Source organism: Dipodomys merriami, unplaced genomic scaffold (assembly GCF_024711535.1).
Source record: "Dipodomys merriami isolate MVZ:Mamm:240054 unplaced genomic scaffold, mDipMer1.0.p SCAF_102, whole genome shotgun sequence".
Taxonomy (NCBI): domain Eukaryota; kingdom Metazoa; phylum Chordata; class Mammalia; order Rodentia; family Heteromyidae; genus Dipodomys; species Dipodomys merriami.
This window is the reverse complement of record NW_027202294.1, coordinates 4,541,338-4,562,557: the sequence shown is the minus strand read 5'-3', so window position 1 is coordinate 4,562,557 and position 21,220 is coordinate 4,541,338. Positions and strand designations below refer to the sequence as shown.

The window sequence follows — 21,220 nt, the reverse complement described above, 5'->3', positions numbered from 1 at the left end:
GCTAAAAAAAATAATGTGTTTGAATGTTTTACAATGTTTAGACTCCCAGGAAGCATCTTTTGTTTTCTTTAAGTCAGATGGCTCAGACTAAAACTGGAACTTGCTATGCAGTCCAGGCTGGCCTCAAATTCCAGATCATTTTGCCCCCATCTGCCATGTGCTGAGACTACAGGTGTAAACTATCATGCCTGTCCACCCCCCCCAAGCACTTTTATTGTTCTGCCTATGTTAATATCTTTTGAGTAATACTACCCAATAAATGTGATTAAAACTTTTTAGAACCAGGGAAGCAAGATACTGCTCAGGAAGAATGGGCTTACCATTGTTAGAGAAACACTGACACCTGATGATTAAGAGAGATGATCCCAGTAGCAAAAATTGGAATAGTAGGGCTCTTTTATCAGTTTATAGGGCAAGACCTGAACCTATGGTTTTTAGACATAGATAGTGGTGAAAGGACATCTCAAAAGAAAACATTGTAAAGAAGTTGCACACTACTTACTTTTCCATAAGTCCTATTTAACTATTAATGAAAATACAAGAGGAGCCTGGTATGTTACTCTGTGTTCCAATTCTACTACATAGCCCTTCACATTTCTCCAAACCATATTAAATTGCATTACAAGCTGGCTTTTATAATGAGTAGAAATTCAAAATGTCATTAAAAAATCATTTAATATACAAAGTGAAAAAACTAGAATATAAAAGCATTTCACATTTTTAAAACAAACCCTTCTAAATTAGTTAAGAGAAAATAGAGATCCACAATCTTTATATGAAACCCTTGGGGCCAGATGTTTCAGAATTATAAAATTTTCAGATTTTAGAAAAATAATTAATTTAGTGCATTACCATAATACATTAGCCCCCAAAAGATTTTGTGGCAGCACCTCCAGCTCAGTAATCACACATGTTAATATTTCTACAAGAAAACAAATGAAGTCACACTAAATGGGATAAGTACAGTAAATATCAGTTCAGATTTGATTTGGAAGCAAATGAATTCTGACATTCAGCTTATAACCTTGTGTCCAGAACTTCTTGGATTTTGAAATTACAATTACAGATAAGGGAATGAAGACCTTTACAAACTTGTATGACAAGACACAAAAGATTAAACAGACCCATTATTACAAATGAAAAAAAAAACACACACATTACCTTTCAAATACATTATAAATTAACAAGCATCGTCTCTTTGATATTATTAAATGTACATCTTAAATACATAATACACATAGCACACAACATGATTTATTATACAGTCAAATGTGCAGTAAAATTGAAAATAGAATTAAGCCAACTCCTTGTGATGCCAGGAAGAGCACTTGCTGAATGTACCACAAGGAGGTAGGGTTTATTCTTTAAGAAATACAATTTTACTTGTGAGCAATCTCTTCCACAGAAACACAGGTACTTAAAATGTACATCAGTGAGGTTTTTGTCTTTGTATACAATACTATAGCCATATTGCTTAAAAGTGAAAACTTCAGAAGGCATTTTTCTGTCAGTTATGTATAGTATTTTATGAAGTTTGAAGAAAAACAGGTCATGATGATGCTCCTAAGTATCCTTAGCATTAAAACGAATACTTAACTCCATTGACTTTTCTTAACATCCTATCTGTTTAGAGGTTAAGATTTTCAAAATCAAAATATTGTGCTGTAAAATCATGTGTAGTTTTTGCTCACAGCCTTTCTTCCATTGACTGGTGTGTGAAGAATAGTTTCATGGTGGAAAAGCAAATTTCCAACATGTGGAGCAACAGCTTCCAGGTTTGAGGACAGCGAATAAGTATCAAGTCATTCTCTTAACCAACTCCAATCCAGATTCTAAAACCAGGCATGAAAGAGTTACAATTAGAAGTTGACTATCATTGGCAAGTATATAGGTATTCATTTTGTAAGGTTTTTGTATGTTTGGATATATTATAACCAAAAGTTGAAAAATCAAAAATATAAAAGTATAATTATTTGTCACCTTATTTTCTATTAATTTCAAAAACATTTTCAAAGAGTTTTATAAAAACTTGAAGAAAATGATTCTTTCTTTGGTATGTGATCATACTGGGGGTTGAACTAAGGGCACTGTCCTTAGCTTTTTCTACCATTTGAGCTCCATTTCTGGCTTTTTGCTAGTTAACCTGAGGTAGGAGTCTCACAGACTTTTCTACTCAGGTAGGCTTTGAACTGTGATCCTCAAATCTTAGCCTCCTGTGTAGCTAAGATTACAGATGTGGTGAGCTGCCAGCAGCTGGCCAAATGATTATTCTTAATGGAAGAGGGAACAGAAACAGTTCAGAGACTAATGAAGTAAAAGTTAATGCAATAAACAATTCATTGTAGTTTCTCCAAGTTTTAGCAAATCAATAGCTCGTCATAACCAAATCTTAGTATAAGCACTTTTATAAATTACAACTCTATTCACATAATTCACTTTATATCTAACAGGTACTATATTTGAATTATAGTACAATTTTCATCTTGTTGGAGAAAACTGGTTGCTCAAGCAAAAAGGTACAGATCATTTAATCTCACCAGTCACATTGCAAAGAAAGCTTAATTTGACTAAAAATGCTACTGTTTATGTGTAATGATGAAATAACCCTAATATAGTTCTGAGTAACACAGGTGGGAATTTGAGGTTCAAATGATTTTTCCTCTGAGTTCTTTGAGTCCCATCTAGTTCTATCTAGTCCCATATGCATCCCAAATGCTATATATATTTATCATAAGAATTTAAACCTTGGGGCTGGGAAGGTGGCTCAGCGGTAGAGCGCTTGCCTTGCATGCATGAGACCCTGGGTTTGATTCCTCAGCACCACATAAGCAAAAAGAAAAAAGCCGGAAGTGGCACTGTGGCTCAAGTGGTAGCCACAGCTAGACTTGAGCTGAAGAGCTGAGGAACAGTGTCCAGGCCCAGAGTTCAGGCCCCACGACCGGACCAAAAAAAAAAAAAAAAGAAAAGAATTTAAACCTTTTATACCCAACATCTAAAATATTCACCCATATCTAAATACTTACCATCATACTACTGCTCTGTTCCTCATTTACTTCACGAATAATTGTATTTAAATGGCCAAGACAGTTCAAATTTTCTTCTATCATTTGTGCTGAAGTCTCCCTACAGGATGAAAAAAGAAATCTTTCAAATTCAACAAAGGGGTGCATGCATATCCTGTACTTTCTGGTCTTCTCAGTCAGTATGATCACTGCCCTTCCTGTATATAATCAAACACCCCAAAGCAGCTGATTCCCGTAGTCTTCAGTTTCTTCATCCCTCACAGCCAAAAGTAAAGTCTACTTCATTCAAACTACTCCTTCTGTACAACTCTTAAGAAGTTTACTGTAATTCCTTGTTTTCCTCTGAAACATAAGTGGCACTTTGCTACAACTTTCCCCTGCCTTGAAAATGCTAAGTGGGGGAAAAAGATCCTGTGGCACAGACAGATCAAAGACTATTTTTTGTGCAGGGGAGACAATTCAAGTAAAGTCTGTTCTGCAGATATCAGGAAAAACAAACAAACAAACAAACCTAGTTCAAAACTACAAATAGCAATAAAAAGCAAAACAAGCAAGCAGATTCCTGAGGTTGACAGAAGAAAGCAGTATGACAGAAGAGCTACACAGAACTAAGAAATATCCCTGTAAGTTTGTATTTGAAGGCAATCCTGATTCTAGTTTCCACCTTCATGCTTTCTTCTTCTATATGACCTTTACTGTCACCCTTATCAAGTCAGTTTTAGGCCCTGGATAATAGCCATGATTAGTTTAAAACTAAATGTGATCCAGCTCTTATTCAATAGATAGAAAAATTGAAGCTAACAGTTTCTAATCCTTAGTTACTTTTAATTAAGATCAGATGGGTGCTGGTGGCTCATGCCTATAATCCTAGCTATTCAGAAGACTTAGATCTGAGGATTGTGGAAATCTAAGCAGGAAAGTCCATGAGACTATTATCTCTGATTAACCTCCAGAAACCAAAAATGACACTGTGGTTCAAAGTTGTAGAGAGCAAGCTTTAAAAAAGTTCAGGGACAGCGCCTAGGCCCTGAGAAGAGAGTGTACACGTACACACACACGTACACACGTACACACACACACACACACCCAAGAAAGTGTACACGTACACACACACGTACACACACACACGTACACACACACACGTGCACACGTACACACACACACACCCCAATATATATTGGCAGTACTGGAGTTTGAACTTGGGATCTTGTGACTGCTAAAGGCAAGTGCTCTACAACTGAGCCATGCCTCCATCTTTTTTTTGTTGGTTGTGGGGCTTGAACACTGACTGGGCCTGGGCACTGTCCCTCAGCTCTTCAGCTCAAGGTGAGCGCTCTACCACTTGAGCCACAGCACCATTTCCAGTTTTCTGAGTGGTTTATTGGAGATAAGAGTCTCAGACTTTTCCTGCCCAGGCTGGCCTTGAACCATGATCCTCAGATCTCAGCCTCCTGAGTAGCTAGGATTATAGGCGTGAGCCACCAGCGCCCCACTTTCCATCCTTTCTTTGATAGGTTCTTTTTGAGAAAGTCTTGCTTTCTACCTGGGTGCACACTTGGACTGTATTGGCATGTATCACATCCAGCTTCTTTCCATTGAGATCAAATCCCACAAACTTTTCTGCCCAGACTGGCCCAGAACCACAATCCTCCCAATCTCAGCTTCCCACACAGCTGGGATGACATGTACATGCCACAGTGCCCAAACTACTGGTTAAGAAGTCTCACATGTATGCCTGAGCTAGTCTGGAACTGTAATATTCCCAATTTTGGCCTCAAATAACTAGGATATAGGCATGAGCCTTGAGGCCTGGCTTAAAATCAGATATGCTTTTGTGAACAACAGTAACCTCAAATTGAAAGCTACCTGTAGAGATGACATTTTGCATCCTTTAACAAAAAAAAAAGTTTAAAATGTATGAATTTTTACTTCCTTCACCTCTACTAAAGTTTGTACAGTTAATTATGACCTGTGCTACCCTTATAGATGTATTGCACCGGGCCAAATCTATAGTGACCCCAGATAGCTTCTAGAACTTGCTTTCTTTAAAAATTAAATACCTGATATCAGCTTGCCTTCCTGCCATGTGCTTTTTCTCTCATAAAAGCAGAGTACAGAATGTGCAACTGCAAGATCTCCTGAGCAGTGATGTAACATGGCTGCACTTCTGCAAAACTAATTATGGGCAGAGCTTCCAGGAAATGCTGGTGTTGTGGAGATCTCCATGAGTTGTGAGAAAAGCGACAATACAGAAGCTAGCAATGAGCCACTGGCTCTGGATGCGGCACATCTTATGCTGAGAAAATAAGAGATGATAGTCATTCAGCTTTTAGCAGAAGAGTAGAACTAATAAAAGAAAATTCAAGGTTTCAAACTTGAGTTCTTATTTGTAAAACTGATTTAAGGAATTGAAAAAATTTGATTTAGAAATACTAAGTTATAAAATTTCACTGATTTATTAAAAGGGTACTCAAGGACTGCAAAACAATAAACATGGCTTAGTTACAGAGCACCTGCCTATAGCAGTCACAAGGTCCCAATAAACAATAAATAAAAAGCATAGTCTCTCATAAGATTAAATGGCTGCCAGGTGCCGGTGGCTCATGCCTGTAATCTTAGCTACTCAGGAGGCTGAGATCTGAGGATTGTGGTTTGAAGCCAGCCCAGGCAGGAAACTCCATGACACTCTTATCTCTAATAAATGACTTTAAAAAGCTGAAGGGAAGTGGCATGGTGGTTCAAGTGGTAGAGCGCCCACCTTGAGCAAAAATAAGCTCAGGGACAGCACCTAGGCCCAGAGTTCAAGCCCCAGAACAGGTGAAAAAAAAAAAAAGATTAAATTGTTAAGGAAGGGGTATGGTTTGGGGAAAAGAAACTGATAAGCCATTAACAAAGAAAGGTCTTAGAACTTGGTTGGTGCTAAGGTATAAGTAACCCTTGCTGAATATCTATTTCCCAAGCTTTTTTTTTTTTTTTTTTTTTTTTTGGGTCCGGTCGTGGGGCCTGAACTCTGGGCCTGGGCGCTGTCCCTCAGCTCTTCAGCTCAAGGCTAGCGCTCTACCACTATGAGCCACAGCGCCACTTCCGGCTTTTTTCTTTTTGCTTATGTGGTGCTGAGGAATCGAACCCAGGGCCTCGAGCATGCAAGGCAAGCGCTCTACCACTGAGCCACCTTCCCAGCCCTTTCCCAAGCTTTTATATACACTGTAATTGAACTTTCACAGCAGTTCTAATAAGACATTCTCATTTAAGAAAATAATAACATTAAAAAAAGATCAAATAAACTGCCCAAGATCATTACAAAGGGACAGTCAAGATTCAATCCTAGTCTGAAGACACAGAAGACTGCCTTACGCACTACATTTTGCTGCCTAAGGCCTACCACAGCTCTGAAAACATCTATCTATTGTTACAAAGTGAACCCACCCATCTTGAGGAGTTACCACACATGACAGAGGATGTTCACATTCTGCTGAAGTTGGAGGCAACCATGCAGATGCCTGAGGGGTTCCTGAACCTTCTAGACTGGATCCTACAAGGGAGCGGGCAGAACTTTGTGTCTGAAGAAAGAAAAGAAAAAAGAATTACAGGAAAATACCTCTATGGATTCACACAATTGCTTACCATACTCTTACAACAAATCACTACTTGTTTGTACAACCAGATTATTTCTGTATAAAACTATCCCCACGCCAGGCACCGGTGGCTCATTCCTGTAATCCTAGCTACTCAGGAGGCTGAGATCTGAGGATCATGGTTCAAAGCCAGCCCAGGCAGGAAAGTCCATGAGACTCTTATCTCCAATAAACCAGTAGAAAACCGGAAGTGGCGCTGTAGCTCAAGTGGTACAGAGCTTGCCTTGAACTGAAGAGCGCAGGGATAGCGCCCAAGCCCAGAGTTCAAGCCCCACGACCAACAACAACAAAACAAAAAACTATCCCCACCTGTACACACTATTACTATTCTGCTGTTGGGTCCTTTCTTCCTTGACTAAAACTGTACTGACTTCTCTGCCAGGTGCCAGTGGCTCACACCTATCATCCGAACTACTCAGAAGGCGAAGATCTGAGGATCATGGTTTGAAGCAGCCCAGGCAGGAAAGTCCCTGAGACTTGTATCTCCAATTAAAAAAAAAAAAAAAGCTGGAGCTCTGGATCAAGTGGTAGAGCACTAGGCTTGAGCAAAAAAAGAAGCTGAGGGTTAGTGCCTAGCCCCTAATTCAAGTCCCAGGACCAAAACAAACAAATGAATAAAACCAAAAGAAGCCATATTGACTTCTCTAATACTACTTTAGTTGAAGCAAAAAAACAAAGAAAAAACACTAGTTGAACAAATGTTGGTTTCTTAAATAGTCAGATAGATTTATCCTCAAGTTGGGATCTCCACAGTGGCACAGCACCAGGACTATAAAAATAGAAAAAAAAAAAAAAAAAAAAAAGGAGTCAGGCACCAGTGGTTCATGCCTGTAATCCTAGCTACTCAGGATCTGAGGATCATGGTTTGAAGCCAGCATGGGCAGGAAAGTTTATTCACTTATCTCCAATTAACCACTCAAAAACAAGAAGTGGTACTGTGGCTCAAAGTAGCAGAACAATAGCCTTGAGTAAAAGAAGCTCAGGGACAGTACCCAGGCTCTGAGTTCAAGCCTTATGACCAATTAAAAAAAAAAGAAAAAGGATTGTTAATGCAAAGGTCCTGCATCTCTGTTGCTAGTCAGACAATAAACAAGAAACATTAGGAACAACCCAGAACAATATACACTATTTAAGGGAACTCAGCACATACTGAAAAAATTCCTTTTTATAGAGAATAATAGTAATTTAATGTCACATTCACCAATAAATACTTACACAGGCAATTTTAAGGAGATGCCATATTTCTTTCTGCCTCTTTCCTTGCATAAACATGACAGTATTGTCAGCTTCTTTGATGTTGCTGAGGGCAACTTCCACTTTGGGGAGTAGATCAATAATCTTCTGCTTACAGCCCAACAACTTGCTATAAAGATTAAATCAGTGTCAGATACTTGCCACATCTTTAAAGACTGTATACCATACTCCCAAACCCAGCTGGGAAACGAACGACAATCAGCATCACATTAAACAAGACATAAAATATAGCCAGTTGTGGTCCAGCTACCCAAGGTACTGCTAAAATACTTCTTGGGTCTAATATATTTACTGAAGGTGGGTACTGTACTTTGAAATGAATATACTAAAAATTCTTGGCTTTTTAGGAGGAAATAAGGCAATTTTTATACCTCAGATGGCCAAACAGCTCCTTGAGAACGCGGTCTTGACTCTGTACAGTATGCACAATGATCTTCACCATCTCTGTGCTGTCACTATAGGAGTGATCTATGAAAGACTTTAGTGAGTGGGTATAATCTTCCATACAAAAACTTCAAACTCTTAAAAACCTAAAACTAGCTGGGCACCAGTGGCTCATACCTGTAATCCTAGCTACTCAGGAGGCTGAGCTCTGAGGATCACTGTTCGCAGACAGTCTGGGCAGAAAAGTCCCCATGAGGTTCTTATTTCCAATTAACCACTCAAAAACTGGAAGTGGAACTATGGCTCAAAGTGGTAGAGCACTATCCTTGAGCATAAGAGCTCAAGGACAGTACCCAGGCCTGAATTCAAGCCCCACAACTGCCCAAAAAATAAAAATAAAAATATAAAAAAAGGAGGCCCTTGCCCTTGTTCCAACTAGGTTGCTTCGAATTTTATGTTTATCTGTTACAGCCATAGCCCCACTCACATCTCTTTGGGTGGTTAACTAGAGATAAGAATCTCACAGACTTTTCTGCTTGGGCTGGCTTCAAACCTCAGATCTCAGACTCCTAAGTAGCTAGGATTACAGGAATGAGCCATGGGTGCCCACAAAGGCATCATTTTCAAGAAAAAAATTTTTTTGTTGTTTAGAACATGGCCCTTTTACCATTCACACCTGAAACCATGCCCCAAATCCTTTTCAACCTTTCTAGTCTTAAACAGATTTAGTTTTCCTTTTCAACCTTTCAATTCATTTTTGTTTCTTCTTCCTGTTTTGTGAGTTCCTATTTTTCTCTCCAATTTCTTCTTTTCACTTTCCTTTAAATTTTTTTTTACTTCCATTTCCTTATTACTTTACTTTTCTAACTTCTTACATTCTCATAAATGTACAGCTATTGTAAGTGTCTAAATGACAATATCGAAACGGGAATTTATTCTGCTGTTTAAAAATACTTTGATTTAAAATTCCCAAAGTTTGTTAAGCCAGTGATAGTTTCTTAAAATGTCTTCAAATACTGTGAGAGAAATGTCTTACCGGTGGGTCTGTGCTTTAACTGTTTATATAGATCAATGGCACGCTGTTCCCTGCAAAGAGAAAACAGGCTTCTGAATATGAAGTTAATTTGATTCTAATAATCTACAACTTGAAACAAAAAATACTATTACTTGAACAATGATCTCATTTTGAAGTACAAACTACTTGCCAATGGATAGTTTGCATAGCCTTTTTTGAGTAATAATCAAGGACAAGTTCTCAAAATGTGAAGGCTAGCACACTTCATACCTGCTCTGATCTTTCACCACAAATAAACATCCTTGAACTAGAAACACTTAAATAGGCAAAAAATTATTGTTTATGATTAGATATAATTTGAAATTTCGAATCCAGACAGTCAAAAAATTAGGCTTATTAGAGCACTTAAGTGGACCTGAAGTATAGCAAGAAAATAACATCTCACTAAAATACATTTGCAAAATTCTCAGCACTCACATGAAAAAGAGGCTTGATGAAAGAAAAATAAAAGGTCAATACAAAAAATTATTTCCAAAATTTACTATAATTAATAAATAGCTTCCTAGCCAGGTGCCATTGGCTCATGCCTATAATCATAGCTACTCAGAAAGCTGAGCTCTGAGGATCAAAGTTTAAAGCTAGCCTTGACAGGAAAGTCAGTGAAATTCTTATCTCCAAGTAATCACCAGAAAACCAGAAGTGATGCTGTGGCTCAAAAGTGGTAGAAAGCTAGCTTTGAGCCAAAGAACTCAGGGATAGTGACCAGGCAATGAGTTCAAGCCTCACAACTGACCAGATAGAAAAAAAAAGAAATAGCTTCCTTTTAAAATATGATGCCAGTCTATGTGGAGAAAGGAAAAGTATAGAGAATGATCACACAGAAGCTTAACCTACCTAGCATAAACAGTAGTATGTAGTATGCTACAAAGTTACAGACATCAAGACCAAAAACACAAGTACACCCTTACAGAGATTCCATAAGATCTCCCTGGCGTCTTCCATAAGGGCTCTTCTGGAGCTCCATGATTTCAGTGTGCAAAGACATAATCTGATCTTCAAGATATCCAATGACACCAACCTAAAATATGATGATAATGCAAAAAGACATGATAGGCTTGCTACTAGACAATACAAAACAAAACTTACATTTAAGAGAATGGTCTGCTCTGGCAGTAGAACTAAATGTTTTATTACAAAATGCTAATTTTGTGATTGTTTAATTGGTTGGTTAGGGCAGAGTTTTACTAGATTGTCCAGGCTGGCCTTGAACTTGCCATCTTCCTCCCTAAGTCCCTTGAGCACTGGAATTCAGTGGGTACCACAACTAGCTTATTAAAGCTTTTTTTTTTTTGAGGGGTGGTGTGGTAATGGGAATTAAACTCAGGGCCTTGAGCTAGTTGGGCAAGCACTCTATCGCTTAAGTTACACACATAGCACTTGTTCAAACCTTTTTATACTTCAGCTTTGGATAATTTTTCACATGAAAATATACTTATTCCTGTGTTTCTCCCTTCTCTGACAGCAGTAAACTACTAGCATTTGCTTTGTCCTCTGGAGAAGCAAAAAGTACAAGTGCCACTAACAAGTTAAAAAAAGAAAAGTAGCCAACAAACCATTGGCATTTCTTGCACTTCAGCTTTGTGTTCCCCTTCTCCCCCCAATCTCATGATAAATAGGTACTGGCACCAAGTAGATCAATAATCTAGGATCCTGCCAGTCACACAGGATAAGTAAGGAATCTGCTACCTAGAAAATGTTGTACATCTTGGAAGACCATATAATGTATTGTCTAAGCCAGTGTAATTGGGGAGGAAAGGAAGTTATGACTGATAATTATGGGAAGACATCAGGTATAAACTGGGATAATTTCAGGTAGACAATGATGTGCAGCCAACTGTCCCAGTTTATACCTGATATCTTCCTATAATTATCAGTCATATTTTCTTTCCCTCTCAAAATTATACTGGCTGAGTAATTTTCCCGTGCTTTTGTTTTTACCCACTATGGTATCTTCTATATATACAAAGCATCTACCAGATACGTGTCTAACTTTCAGGAATGATATGACAAATACTCTTCATAAGTGACAAAATCAAAAGAAGGTTCTAAGGACGGTATCAAGAGTGAATAAGCTCAGTGATTTTACCTCAGCATAGTGGATGGCCTTTTCTTCCATTTCTTTCCATGCTTTTAGCATTTTTTCTGAAGCTAAGAGAAAGTTTAAGTTGGTTAACTCTGAAATAGCAATAGCTTTTAATATTAGCCCACCTGCTTCCTTGCCCTGATTTGGTATGGATTGAAGGGTACACCCACACCCAAATACATTAGTCTTACCCTCTCAGAATGTGACCTAACTATATACTCACACTTGATTAGGCTGGGTCCTTAATCCATTGACCAGTGAAGAAGAAACAGAACAGACATACAGATGAGAATGCCATGTAGCAACAAGGCATAGGCTAAAGTGCTGCAGCTGGAAGCCAAGGACAGCAAGGGTTGATGGCAATCACAGGGAGCTAGGAGGAAACAAGGAAGGACTCTTCCCTACAGGCTGGCTTAACCAACAGCTTGATCTTAGCCTTGAGAATTGTGAGGGAATATATTTCTGTTGTTTCATCCAGTTTATGGCATTTTTTAAATGGAAACACTAGAAAAGTAGTACAATAAGTTTTTCTTAAAAACTAATATATGAAATGTTAAACACTACAAAGGATATAAAAAGAAAAGGCTTTTTTCTGCTACCCTCTACCCCAATAATTTATTATTATATATATATATGTATATATATATATATATATATTCTTGTTTCCTTATAAGACAATCTATATACACATCTGTTTCTTTTTTCTGTAACTTAAACTATCACTGCCAAGAAAAGATTCCATTAATCTTTTAACATAAACATATACAGACTTGCTGAACTTTTCTCTTTTTTGGTAGTGTTAGTTTTGGTTTTTTTTTTTGGTCAGTTGTGGGGGATGAACTCTGGGCCTGGGCACTGTCCCTCAGCTCTTCAGCTCAAGGCTAGCATCCTTCCACTTGAGCCACAGTCCCACTTCCGGCTTTTTTATGTTTATGTGGTGCTGAGGAATCGAACCCAGGGCCTCATGCATGTGAAGCAACAAGCACTCTACCACTGAGCCAACTTCCCAGCCCCAGTACTAGGTTTTGAACTCAGGGACTTGAGTTTGCTAAGCAGATGCTCTACCACTTGGGTCACACCCTCATCTTCTTTATTTTTCAGAGAAGTTATCACATTTTTTTGCCTGGGGCAAGCCTTGGACCAAGACCCTCTTACCTATGCCTCCTGTAGCTGGGGTCAGACATATACCACCATGTTTGCTTTGTTGAGAAGGAATCTAGCTAATCTTTTGCTTGGGCTGGCCTCAACTGAAATTCTCCTGATCTCTGCCTTTTAGGTAGCTGGGCTTATATGTGTAGGCCATCATGCCTAGCTCTCACTCTTTTATAAGAAATAACTAAGAAACAGCTCTGGAGAGTAAATTTATTCACCTAAATGGACATTTTCATCATTTATTCTGGTAAACATATTTTCCTCGGGATAAATGTACAAACAATACTAGTTTCCTAAAAAAATATTTGTTGTATGAAATATGACAGAAATGCTGGTGGTAATCCCTTCAGTTTATTTGAAAAATAATTTTTTGTATTATGGGCTTTAAACTTAGGGCCTACTACCTACCACTTAAGCCATGTCTTCGGCCCTTTTTGCTTTAGTTATTTTTAGATCTGGTAAATCTCAGATAACAATCTATCTATACCTCCAGCATAGCTGGGATTACAGGGACACTTGCTCTGTAGTTTCTTAGTAAGTCTGAAAGAAGATAAGGTTGGAGTAAAATACTAAAAATCTGGAGACTATGTACAATTTTTAAAAAATTAATTAAGCTGAGCACTGGTGACTCACACCTGTAATCTTAGTCACTCAGTAGCCTGGACAGGAAAGTCTATGAGATTCTTATCCTCAATTAACCAACCAACAGCTGGAAGTGGAGCTGGCTCAAGTGGCAGAGCAGTAACCCAGAACAAAGAAAAGCTCAGGGATGATACCCAGGCCCTGAGTTCAAGTCCCTTCCTCCCCTGCCCCCAAGTTACAATTTCACAGTAGGCGGTTTGGAAGCAATCTTGGAATTATCAGCACCATTTTTTAATAGAAATATAAGTAATTTAAATAAGACTCCCTTGGTTGTGCTAGCCCATCTGAACTGTTATGTTAAAAACAACAACAACAAAAACACCATATTCTGAGCCTGGTGTAGGCTCATGACTATAATTCTAGTTATTCGGGATCTGGAGGACCTCAGTTCAAAACAAGACCAGGCAGAAAAGTCTATAAGACTCCATTGCCAATTAACAACCAAAAAGCCAGACTAGAGTTGTGGCTTAAGAGGTATACCAAAAATACCAGTGGTGAGCAAGAACATTAAGCAAGAGAATAAGGTTAAGTTTAAGCCCTGGTTCCAGCACAATACACGTCTGGGCAGCCACATAAACAACAAACATTTATTTGTCAGTTTTATTTGTCAGTTGAGAAATCCAAGATCAAGTCACTGACAGATTCAGTGTCTGGTGAGGGCTGCTTTGTGGTTTATAGATGGCTGTCTTCTTACTGTGTACTTGCATGGCACAAGGGGGTGAAGGGATTCTCATTCAGACCTCTTCCAATAAAGCCAGTAATCTCATTCTTTGGTGGAACGATTTCAACATATGAATTTTGGGGGACACAACTGAAGTCATTTCAGAGCTGAGCACTAGTGGCTCACACTTGTAATCCTACTCAGTGGGTAGATCTGATGATCACAGTTGAAAGTCACCCAGGCAGGAAAGTTTGTCAGACTCTTATCTCCAATTAATCACCAAAAAGCTAGAAGTGGAGTTACAGCTCAAGTGGTAGAACACCAGCCTTGTGCAAAAAAAAAAAACTAAGAGAGCCTAGGCCTTGAGTTGTTCAAGCCCCAATAATGGCACAAAAACAAAAGTCACCTGATATAGATCTTATATCTACTTTGAAAATGAGATTTTTAAGTGCACCGATTCTTAAATTGCTTCTGCATTATTTACCTTTTCTAGAGCTTATTTTATTCCAATTGTGACAAGTTCCTCAACAAAGAGATTATGATGATCTAAGATATTCTGTCTCTGTTGTAATGTGAATGTAAATGACAAATGACTAGGTGTTGAGAAGGTAAAATAGTAGATGGCTTCAAGAGACTAGTTTACAAATATGTAACACAGGGATACTTACATATTCCATAAGTCATCTGCTCACTGTATCTCTCCAAGTCAAGTTGAATGCTTTTATGAAAAAATTCCAATTTAGCTTTCAGTTGCTGCGATGCTGATATCAAAGTGTTCTTCATTTTTGTCAAGTTGGCATTATATCTAAGAAGACTTAACCTATGCCACAAACAAAACAATACTACCAACATTTAGAAATATGAAATAAAAATTTAAAAACATAAATTGACAAAATTCCAAAACTTACAATTTTATTGTCAAAGAACGAGAAACAACTGATCTCTAAAATCTAGTCTCTAAAAACTTCCTGTCCATGATATTCTGTAATAATCCTTTTAAACTAGGAATACTATGTAGTTCTATGTAGTATTAGGAACTATATAAATCTTTGCAATCAGAGGTCTCAACCATTAGTAGGAAATCTACAAGCATGAACAGAAGAGTACACTTAAAAATTTTAGTACTGCATGCTTTTGTGCTTTTATTTTTTATATTTGGGGTATTTGTCTGTTTTTTTAAGGCTGAGGATCACACCCAGACCCTTGTCCATAGTAGGCAAGTACACCCTTTGAGCTACATCTCTAGCCCCTGATTCTTGATTTTTTGAGACAAGGTCTTACTAGCCTTGAATTTGCTATGTAACTCAAGCTAGTCTTAAACTTATGATCCTATTGCCTCTCCTTGAATGGTGGGATTACAAATTTGAACAACCACACCCAGCTTTGTATGCAATATTAAGCAGTGAAAACTAGCAAAACTAATTCTAGAGTACATAACACATATAACATTGTGCTTATGAAGAACAGAATATACTCACATTGCTGCTCTTTGTCCCTGAAAAAGCCTGCTATAGTCTTCTTTTAGTCCAGACACATAGTGTACTGCTTCAGCCCATACTTTACGTAGTTGTACAATTGGAAGCTGTATTTTGCTGTCTTGTACTATAAGAAAGATGAGAAAAAGGGGAGATGAAATACTTTCAAAGACTTCATTTTCTTTCCAAAGAAAGAAATCTGTGATTTTCTTTCCAAATAGCATTGCTATAGATGCTACAAAGAACCTATACCTGCTGGGTGCCGGTGGCTCATGACTGTAATCCTAGCTACTCAGGAGGCTGAGACCTGAGGATCATGGTTCAAAGCCAGCCCAAGCAGCAAAGTCCATGAAACTCTTATCTCCAATTAACCACCTGAAAACCAGAAGTGGTGCTGGAGCTCAAGTGATACAGAGCTTGCCTTGAGCTGAAGAGCTCAGGGACAGCACCCAGGCCAAGGGTTCAAGCCCCATGACCGACCCCCTTCTCCCCCGCAAAAAAAGAACCTACACCTGCAATAGACAAGCCTTGTTCGGATATAAGGGGAAGGGAAAGTAAATCACATCATCGCAAATCTGCTGACACACATGTATACATGCACATACACATATACACATATATACAAACATGTGTATGTATGTGTATGTACACATATACATATATATATGTATTTTTTTGCTTGCTTCTTTACAATCTGAAATTATTTATCTAAGTTTCGCCTTCTCCAACCATTCCTATTTCTGAATAATAAAGGTTATTTTCTGAATAATAAAGGTTATTTCCTGGACCACTAATTGAGCTTCAAGAAAGCAATTAAGGTAAATGGCAGTTTAATAAGATATACATGCAAAGCATGGTGATTCAAACACTGGTAGAGAAAGAAAAATCAGATTTGAAGAGAGCTAGGGCAAAGACCCTATCTGAAAAACAAACTAAAAGCAAAAGAGGCTTGAGGCATGACTCAATTGGTAGAAAAATATTGACTTTTCTTTTTTCAGGAGGGTAACTGGATTGAATGCAGTGCCTTGCACATGCTAGGCAAGCATCTTATAACTTAAGTCACATTACTAGTCCTCAAAAACTGTATTTGGTATCTCTTGTTCATGCTCCAGTAATGAAAATGCTACTTTTGTAAAGCCATGGCAATTTATTCATTAAGCTCAATGAAAATCCATTTTAACATCATGAGATTTCCCCAACACTGCAGACATTCAAACTATATTTTAAGGTGGCAAATAGATTCTCTGTTATTCTTTTTGAGTGAAAAAAACTTTCAGAGAAAAATTAGACAAAATTTACTAGTATTCATATTGAAAACACACATTATCTGAAACAGACTTAAAAACAAACCCAATCACCCTCCCACACACATGTGAACAAATTACCAAAAGTGGTAATTTAAAATATACTTTTCCATCCAAACTACACACATTCACCCCCCATCCACCTCCAACATATATAAACCTCAAATTAGAAGAGAAGAAAAACACCACAAGATTATTTCTAGGGCTGGGAAGGTGGCTCAGTGGTAGAGTGCTTGCCTTGCATGCATGAAGTCCTGGGTTCGATTCCTCAGCACCACATAAACAGAAAAAGCCAAGTGGTAGAGTGCTTGCCTTGAGCTAACAAGCCAGAGTTCAAGCCCCATGACCGGACACCCCTCTTACCCCCCCAAAAAAAGAAAAGATGATGATGAATTTTCTTTCTGTTAATCATGTTGAGAGTCAAAATTAAAGGATTGAAGCTCAGCCACCAAATGTACTTACCAATATAGTTTACACAGTCAGATAAATTTCTGGAAGCAAATGGCCCATCATATACAGTTTTACTTTTATCAAACAAATAAACCATGTAACTATCACAGCCTCTCTGAAAAAGAAAAATATAATTACAATTCTGTTCTAAGATCCTGAAAAATCCTCTTTTCTAAATACTTAAGCCCAGATTTCCTACTCTGAAATGCAAATAGATGAAGTCAATGTGCATCAAGCATGCATTTTATAGTTTTATAATCTAAACTTTATTTAAGGAAAAAAACAACACATGATCTAAAGTGAAAAATAATTTCCAGATATAAAAGATACAAGAAGGCATATTTATGTCCATAGAATGAAAACACTACTTAGCAATCAAAAAGAATGAAGTATTAATATGTGCTATAACATGAGCAAACCTCAAAAACATGATGCTAAATGAAAGAAGACAGAAACAAGAGACTCTGTATTATATGAAGTGTTTCATTTATATGAAGTGTTCAGAAAGGACAAATCTATAAAGTGTATTAATGGTTTGCCATTAACAGGCTTGAATAAAATTATCAGTTAACAGTTAATGGGCACAAGACATAAACATGTTTTCCAACTGAGTGATATACAAAATATACTTTCATAATGTCATAAAAGCAAAACAGAAAATAAAAGTCCTGACCACAACAGTATTAGCCACTAACCTAGCCTTTTGTAGAAACTATAAGACTGCTAATTAATTTCTAGGCTTCAAGTACAAGAAGAAAAAGTTCAAAAGAAACTGCACCAGGGGCTGGGAAGGTAGCTCAGTGGTAGAGCGCTTGCCTTGCATGCATGAGGCCCTGGGTTCGGTTCCTCAGCACCACATAAGCAAAAAGAAAAAAGCAGGAAGTGGAGCTGTGGCTCAAGTGGTAGAGCGCTAGCCTCGAGCTGAAGAGCTGAGGGACAGTGCCCAGGCCCAGAGTTCAGGTTCCACAACCAGACCCCCCCCCCAAAAAAAGAAAGAAACTGCACTAAAGAAAAAGTGTTACAAATTCAAAATAACAAATGTATAATTTCTTTTGTGTTCAGCTTAAAAAGCAATAAATTATTAGTTAAGGAAAAACTAAGATTTATTTTAAAATGTGTATTACCATGAGATTCCAAGTGGATACCAAAAAATTCAGCATATTCACTTCCTCTATATACAGATTTAACTCTCAGACTGGGTATAAAATTCTCTTAGCACCTTTTCTATAGCACAGAATTGTCTATGTAACAATTAATTATACATTCCAAAATAAAAGAATGTTCCTAAATGGTAACATTTAAGGAGGTGGATATGCTAACCTTGCTGATTTGACCATCATACATTATATACATGTATTGAATTATAAAATTGTACCTCAGAAATAAGAACACATATTGTGCCAATTAAAAACAAAAAGAAGCCAAGCGCTGATGGCTCACACCTGTAATCCTAGCTACTCAGAAGGCTGAGATCTGAGGAGTGCAGTTGGAAGCCAGCCCAGGCAGGAGAGTCTGTGAGACTGTTAGCTCTAATAAACTACTCAGGAAAAAAGCGCTAGTCTTAAGCAAAAGAAGTTTAGGGACAACACCAGCCCAAAGGTCAAGCCCCAGGACCAGCCAAAAAAACAAAAAAAAGTGCTGGACATAGTGGCATATATCTATAATCCCAGCACTTGGTTAGGTAGAGGCTGGATTGGGGGGTTACACAGTGAAACACTCTTTCAAAAAACAAACAGTAATTTAAAAAAGAGAGAAACAAAAAAATTCTTACAACTCCATCTAGAACACACTGAGAGGCTGGTTTCCGAGGATCCAGAGAAATTCCTGTTTCTGAAAGCAGCTCTTGAGAACCAGTATTTATTCCAGTTTCTCGCTCAATACGAGACTGCAGTGAATGAAGACTCTCATCACATGGTAATAGAAAAGAAATTATCTTTGCGGATGTCATATTTAGGATGTGTACTATCTGTATAAAGATGAAAAGATATAAATATATTGGTCATTTGCTATATAAACAATTTAGTGCAAGATAGTAAGAGGAGAATATGAGGAAAAGGCATTTTTTTCCCTACACTAAATGCACTGGGTGACGCATGCTGTAATTCTAGCTACTCAGAAGGCTAAGATCTGAGGATTACAATTTGAAGCCAGATGGGGCACGAGAGTGTGAGAGTCATCTCCAATAAAGTACCCTTTCCCCCACCTTTTCCACTCCCCCCCCCCCAAAAAAGCTGGTAGTAGAGCTCTGGCTCAAATGGTAATTTCTTCAGCAAAAGGTCAGGGACAGTGCCCAGGCCCCAAGTTCAAGCCCCAGGACCAGCACACACCCACACCCCAAATTTTAATTAAAATATTTATTTACTTTAGGAACTTATCATAGACCTTAATGGAAACATTTCCATTTATGAACTGAGCTAAGTGCTTTCACACAACATCTGAGGTAAATCTCCTTGTCTTCCTCTTAACAGAAGGATAAAACAAGGTTTTAGGACAGGTAGAGTTCAGATCTAAACTCCTAATGGTAGGACTATCTCAAAGTATCTCAAGAAATAGCCACGAATAGAAGTCAGTCCCCTCTTGAAACGGGAAAAAGCAATGTCATTCAACCAAAATCCTAGAGCAGTGACATGCCTAAGTTCTCAAAGTTAGATAAACCAAAAGCCCCAGTGGAAGTAAACTGACACAAGCCAAGAAGAGTGTGAGGCTGAGTAAGGTGGGGCTCTATTCAGGAAACCAAAGAAACCACGGAATAGGAAGTCTGTCTTTAGATCAGTTATCCTCCTTCCTTTCTCCTTAATTAAACCACACAATACCTACATTTCTGAATTCCTTGAATTAAGTAGTAAATGCAAATGGTTAAATTATCTTTGCCCGAAATCCTTACTAAAAAAAGTAAAGAGCTGTTTGTGATGGTACATTCCTTTAGTCCCCACACTTAGAGACAAAGGCAGGAAGATGACAAGTTCAAGGTCCGCCTTGGCTACATAGAAAGTTCCATGTCTATCTATACTACATAGTGAAACCTGTCTCAAAAGAAAAAAAAAAAAGCACAGTACTATTCCAAGGCCACTACTATTCACTTTGTTTAGTTCTTAACATACAAAGACATATCATTCTGACAATGCAGGTTCTAGGTTGGATAACCAACACAACCAATAAGGGAATAAAAATATATTTGATATAGACAACAGTATTGTCTTCCCATTCCCAACTTTATGAATGCTTTGGTTTCAAGCATGATATACATAGAGGCAATCTTATTCATCTATAGCACCCATCCCTCATAGTCCCCCCTCCCCTGAAATATGGCTTTATTCTTTTAAATCCTTCCTTTCCCCCCACTCTTTTCTTTTCGGCAGTACTGGAATTGAACTCAGGGCTTCACTACTTGAGCCATGTCTCCCTAAGTCATTTCACTTTCAGTCTGTTTATTTTAAGATAGGAACTCAAGCTTTTGCCTAACAAGTCTTGGACCTCTATCCTCCTACCTTTACTTTTTAAGTAGCTGTGATTTATAGGAAAGTATCACCATATCCGGATTGTTTTTGAGACAGGGTATCTAATTTTGGCCAAGCTAGCTTTGAATCATGATCTTCTTCCTGTCTCAGCCTCTTGAGTAGGTAAGATTATAGGCATGTACCACTCTATCCAACACAATTAGATTTTTTTACATATAAAATTTTAATATAGTCAAGGTACACAACTGGATTTTTTTAGATTATAAAAACGTCCTCTTTAATCAAGGCTGGTAATAGAACAATTATTTCAAGTGAAATAAAAAGTTTCCAATTCAATGAAATACAAATTCATAAGTCTTCCCACATATAACAAACACCCAGAAGGAAAAGCAAAACAGTAAATTTACAAATCCCTGAAACAGCCCTGGTATGACTCTGAGATGCTTCCTCCACCTGCCAAATGTGTTCTGCTGGATACAGAGTACACTATGTCTTCTGGAGTCACACTCAGCTGAGGCTGTAACTCTTACAGCACTCATCTAGCAGGAGTATAGTAGTGATGGCTCTATTCAAGAAGCAAAGCAATCACCAGCACATTCAAACAGTATATATTGAACACCTTTA

At 37.9% G+C, this 21,220-nt stretch overlaps 1 protein-coding gene across 5 annotated transcripts in view; it reads right to left on the bottom strand.

Annotated features, from left to right (window-relative positions):
* Nucleotides 1-552: 552 nt before the first annotated feature.
* Chuk (component of inhibitor of nuclear factor kappa B kinase complex) overlaps nt 553-21,220 on the bottom strand; it is a 33,711-nt gene continuing 13,043 nt past the window's right edge. For 2 of the 5 annotated variants that reach the window (XM_069995434.1, XM_069995448.1), the window contains exons 10-21: nt 18,910-19,104; nt 17,151-17,253; nt 15,388-15,511; nt 14,578-14,729; nt 11,458-11,519; nt 10,280-10,389; nt 9,333-9,382; nt 8,284-8,380; nt 7,874-8,021; nt 6,450-6,583; nt 3,024-3,123; nt 554-1,832 (exon numbers count right to left, since the gene is read on the bottom strand). In XM_069995434.1, the coding sequence (XP_069851535.1) occupies nt 1,803-1,832; nt 3,024-3,123; nt 6,450-6,583; nt 7,874-8,021; nt 8,284-8,380; nt 9,333-9,382; nt 10,280-10,389; nt 11,458-11,519; nt 14,578-14,729; nt 15,388-15,511; nt 17,151-17,253; nt 18,910-19,104 (1,305 nt within the window). In that variant the 3' untranslated portion in view covers nt 554-1,802. Of the gene's footprint in view, nt 1,833-3,023; nt 3,124-5,083; nt 5,320-6,449; nt 6,584-7,873; nt 8,022-8,283; nt 8,381-9,332; nt 9,383-10,279; nt 10,390-11,457; nt 11,520-14,577; nt 14,730-15,387; nt 15,512-17,150; nt 17,254-18,909; nt 19,105-21,220 lie in introns of those variants that run through there. The other 3 variants (XM_069995444.1, XM_069995453.1, XR_011366659.1) reach the window with 3 other exon arrangements.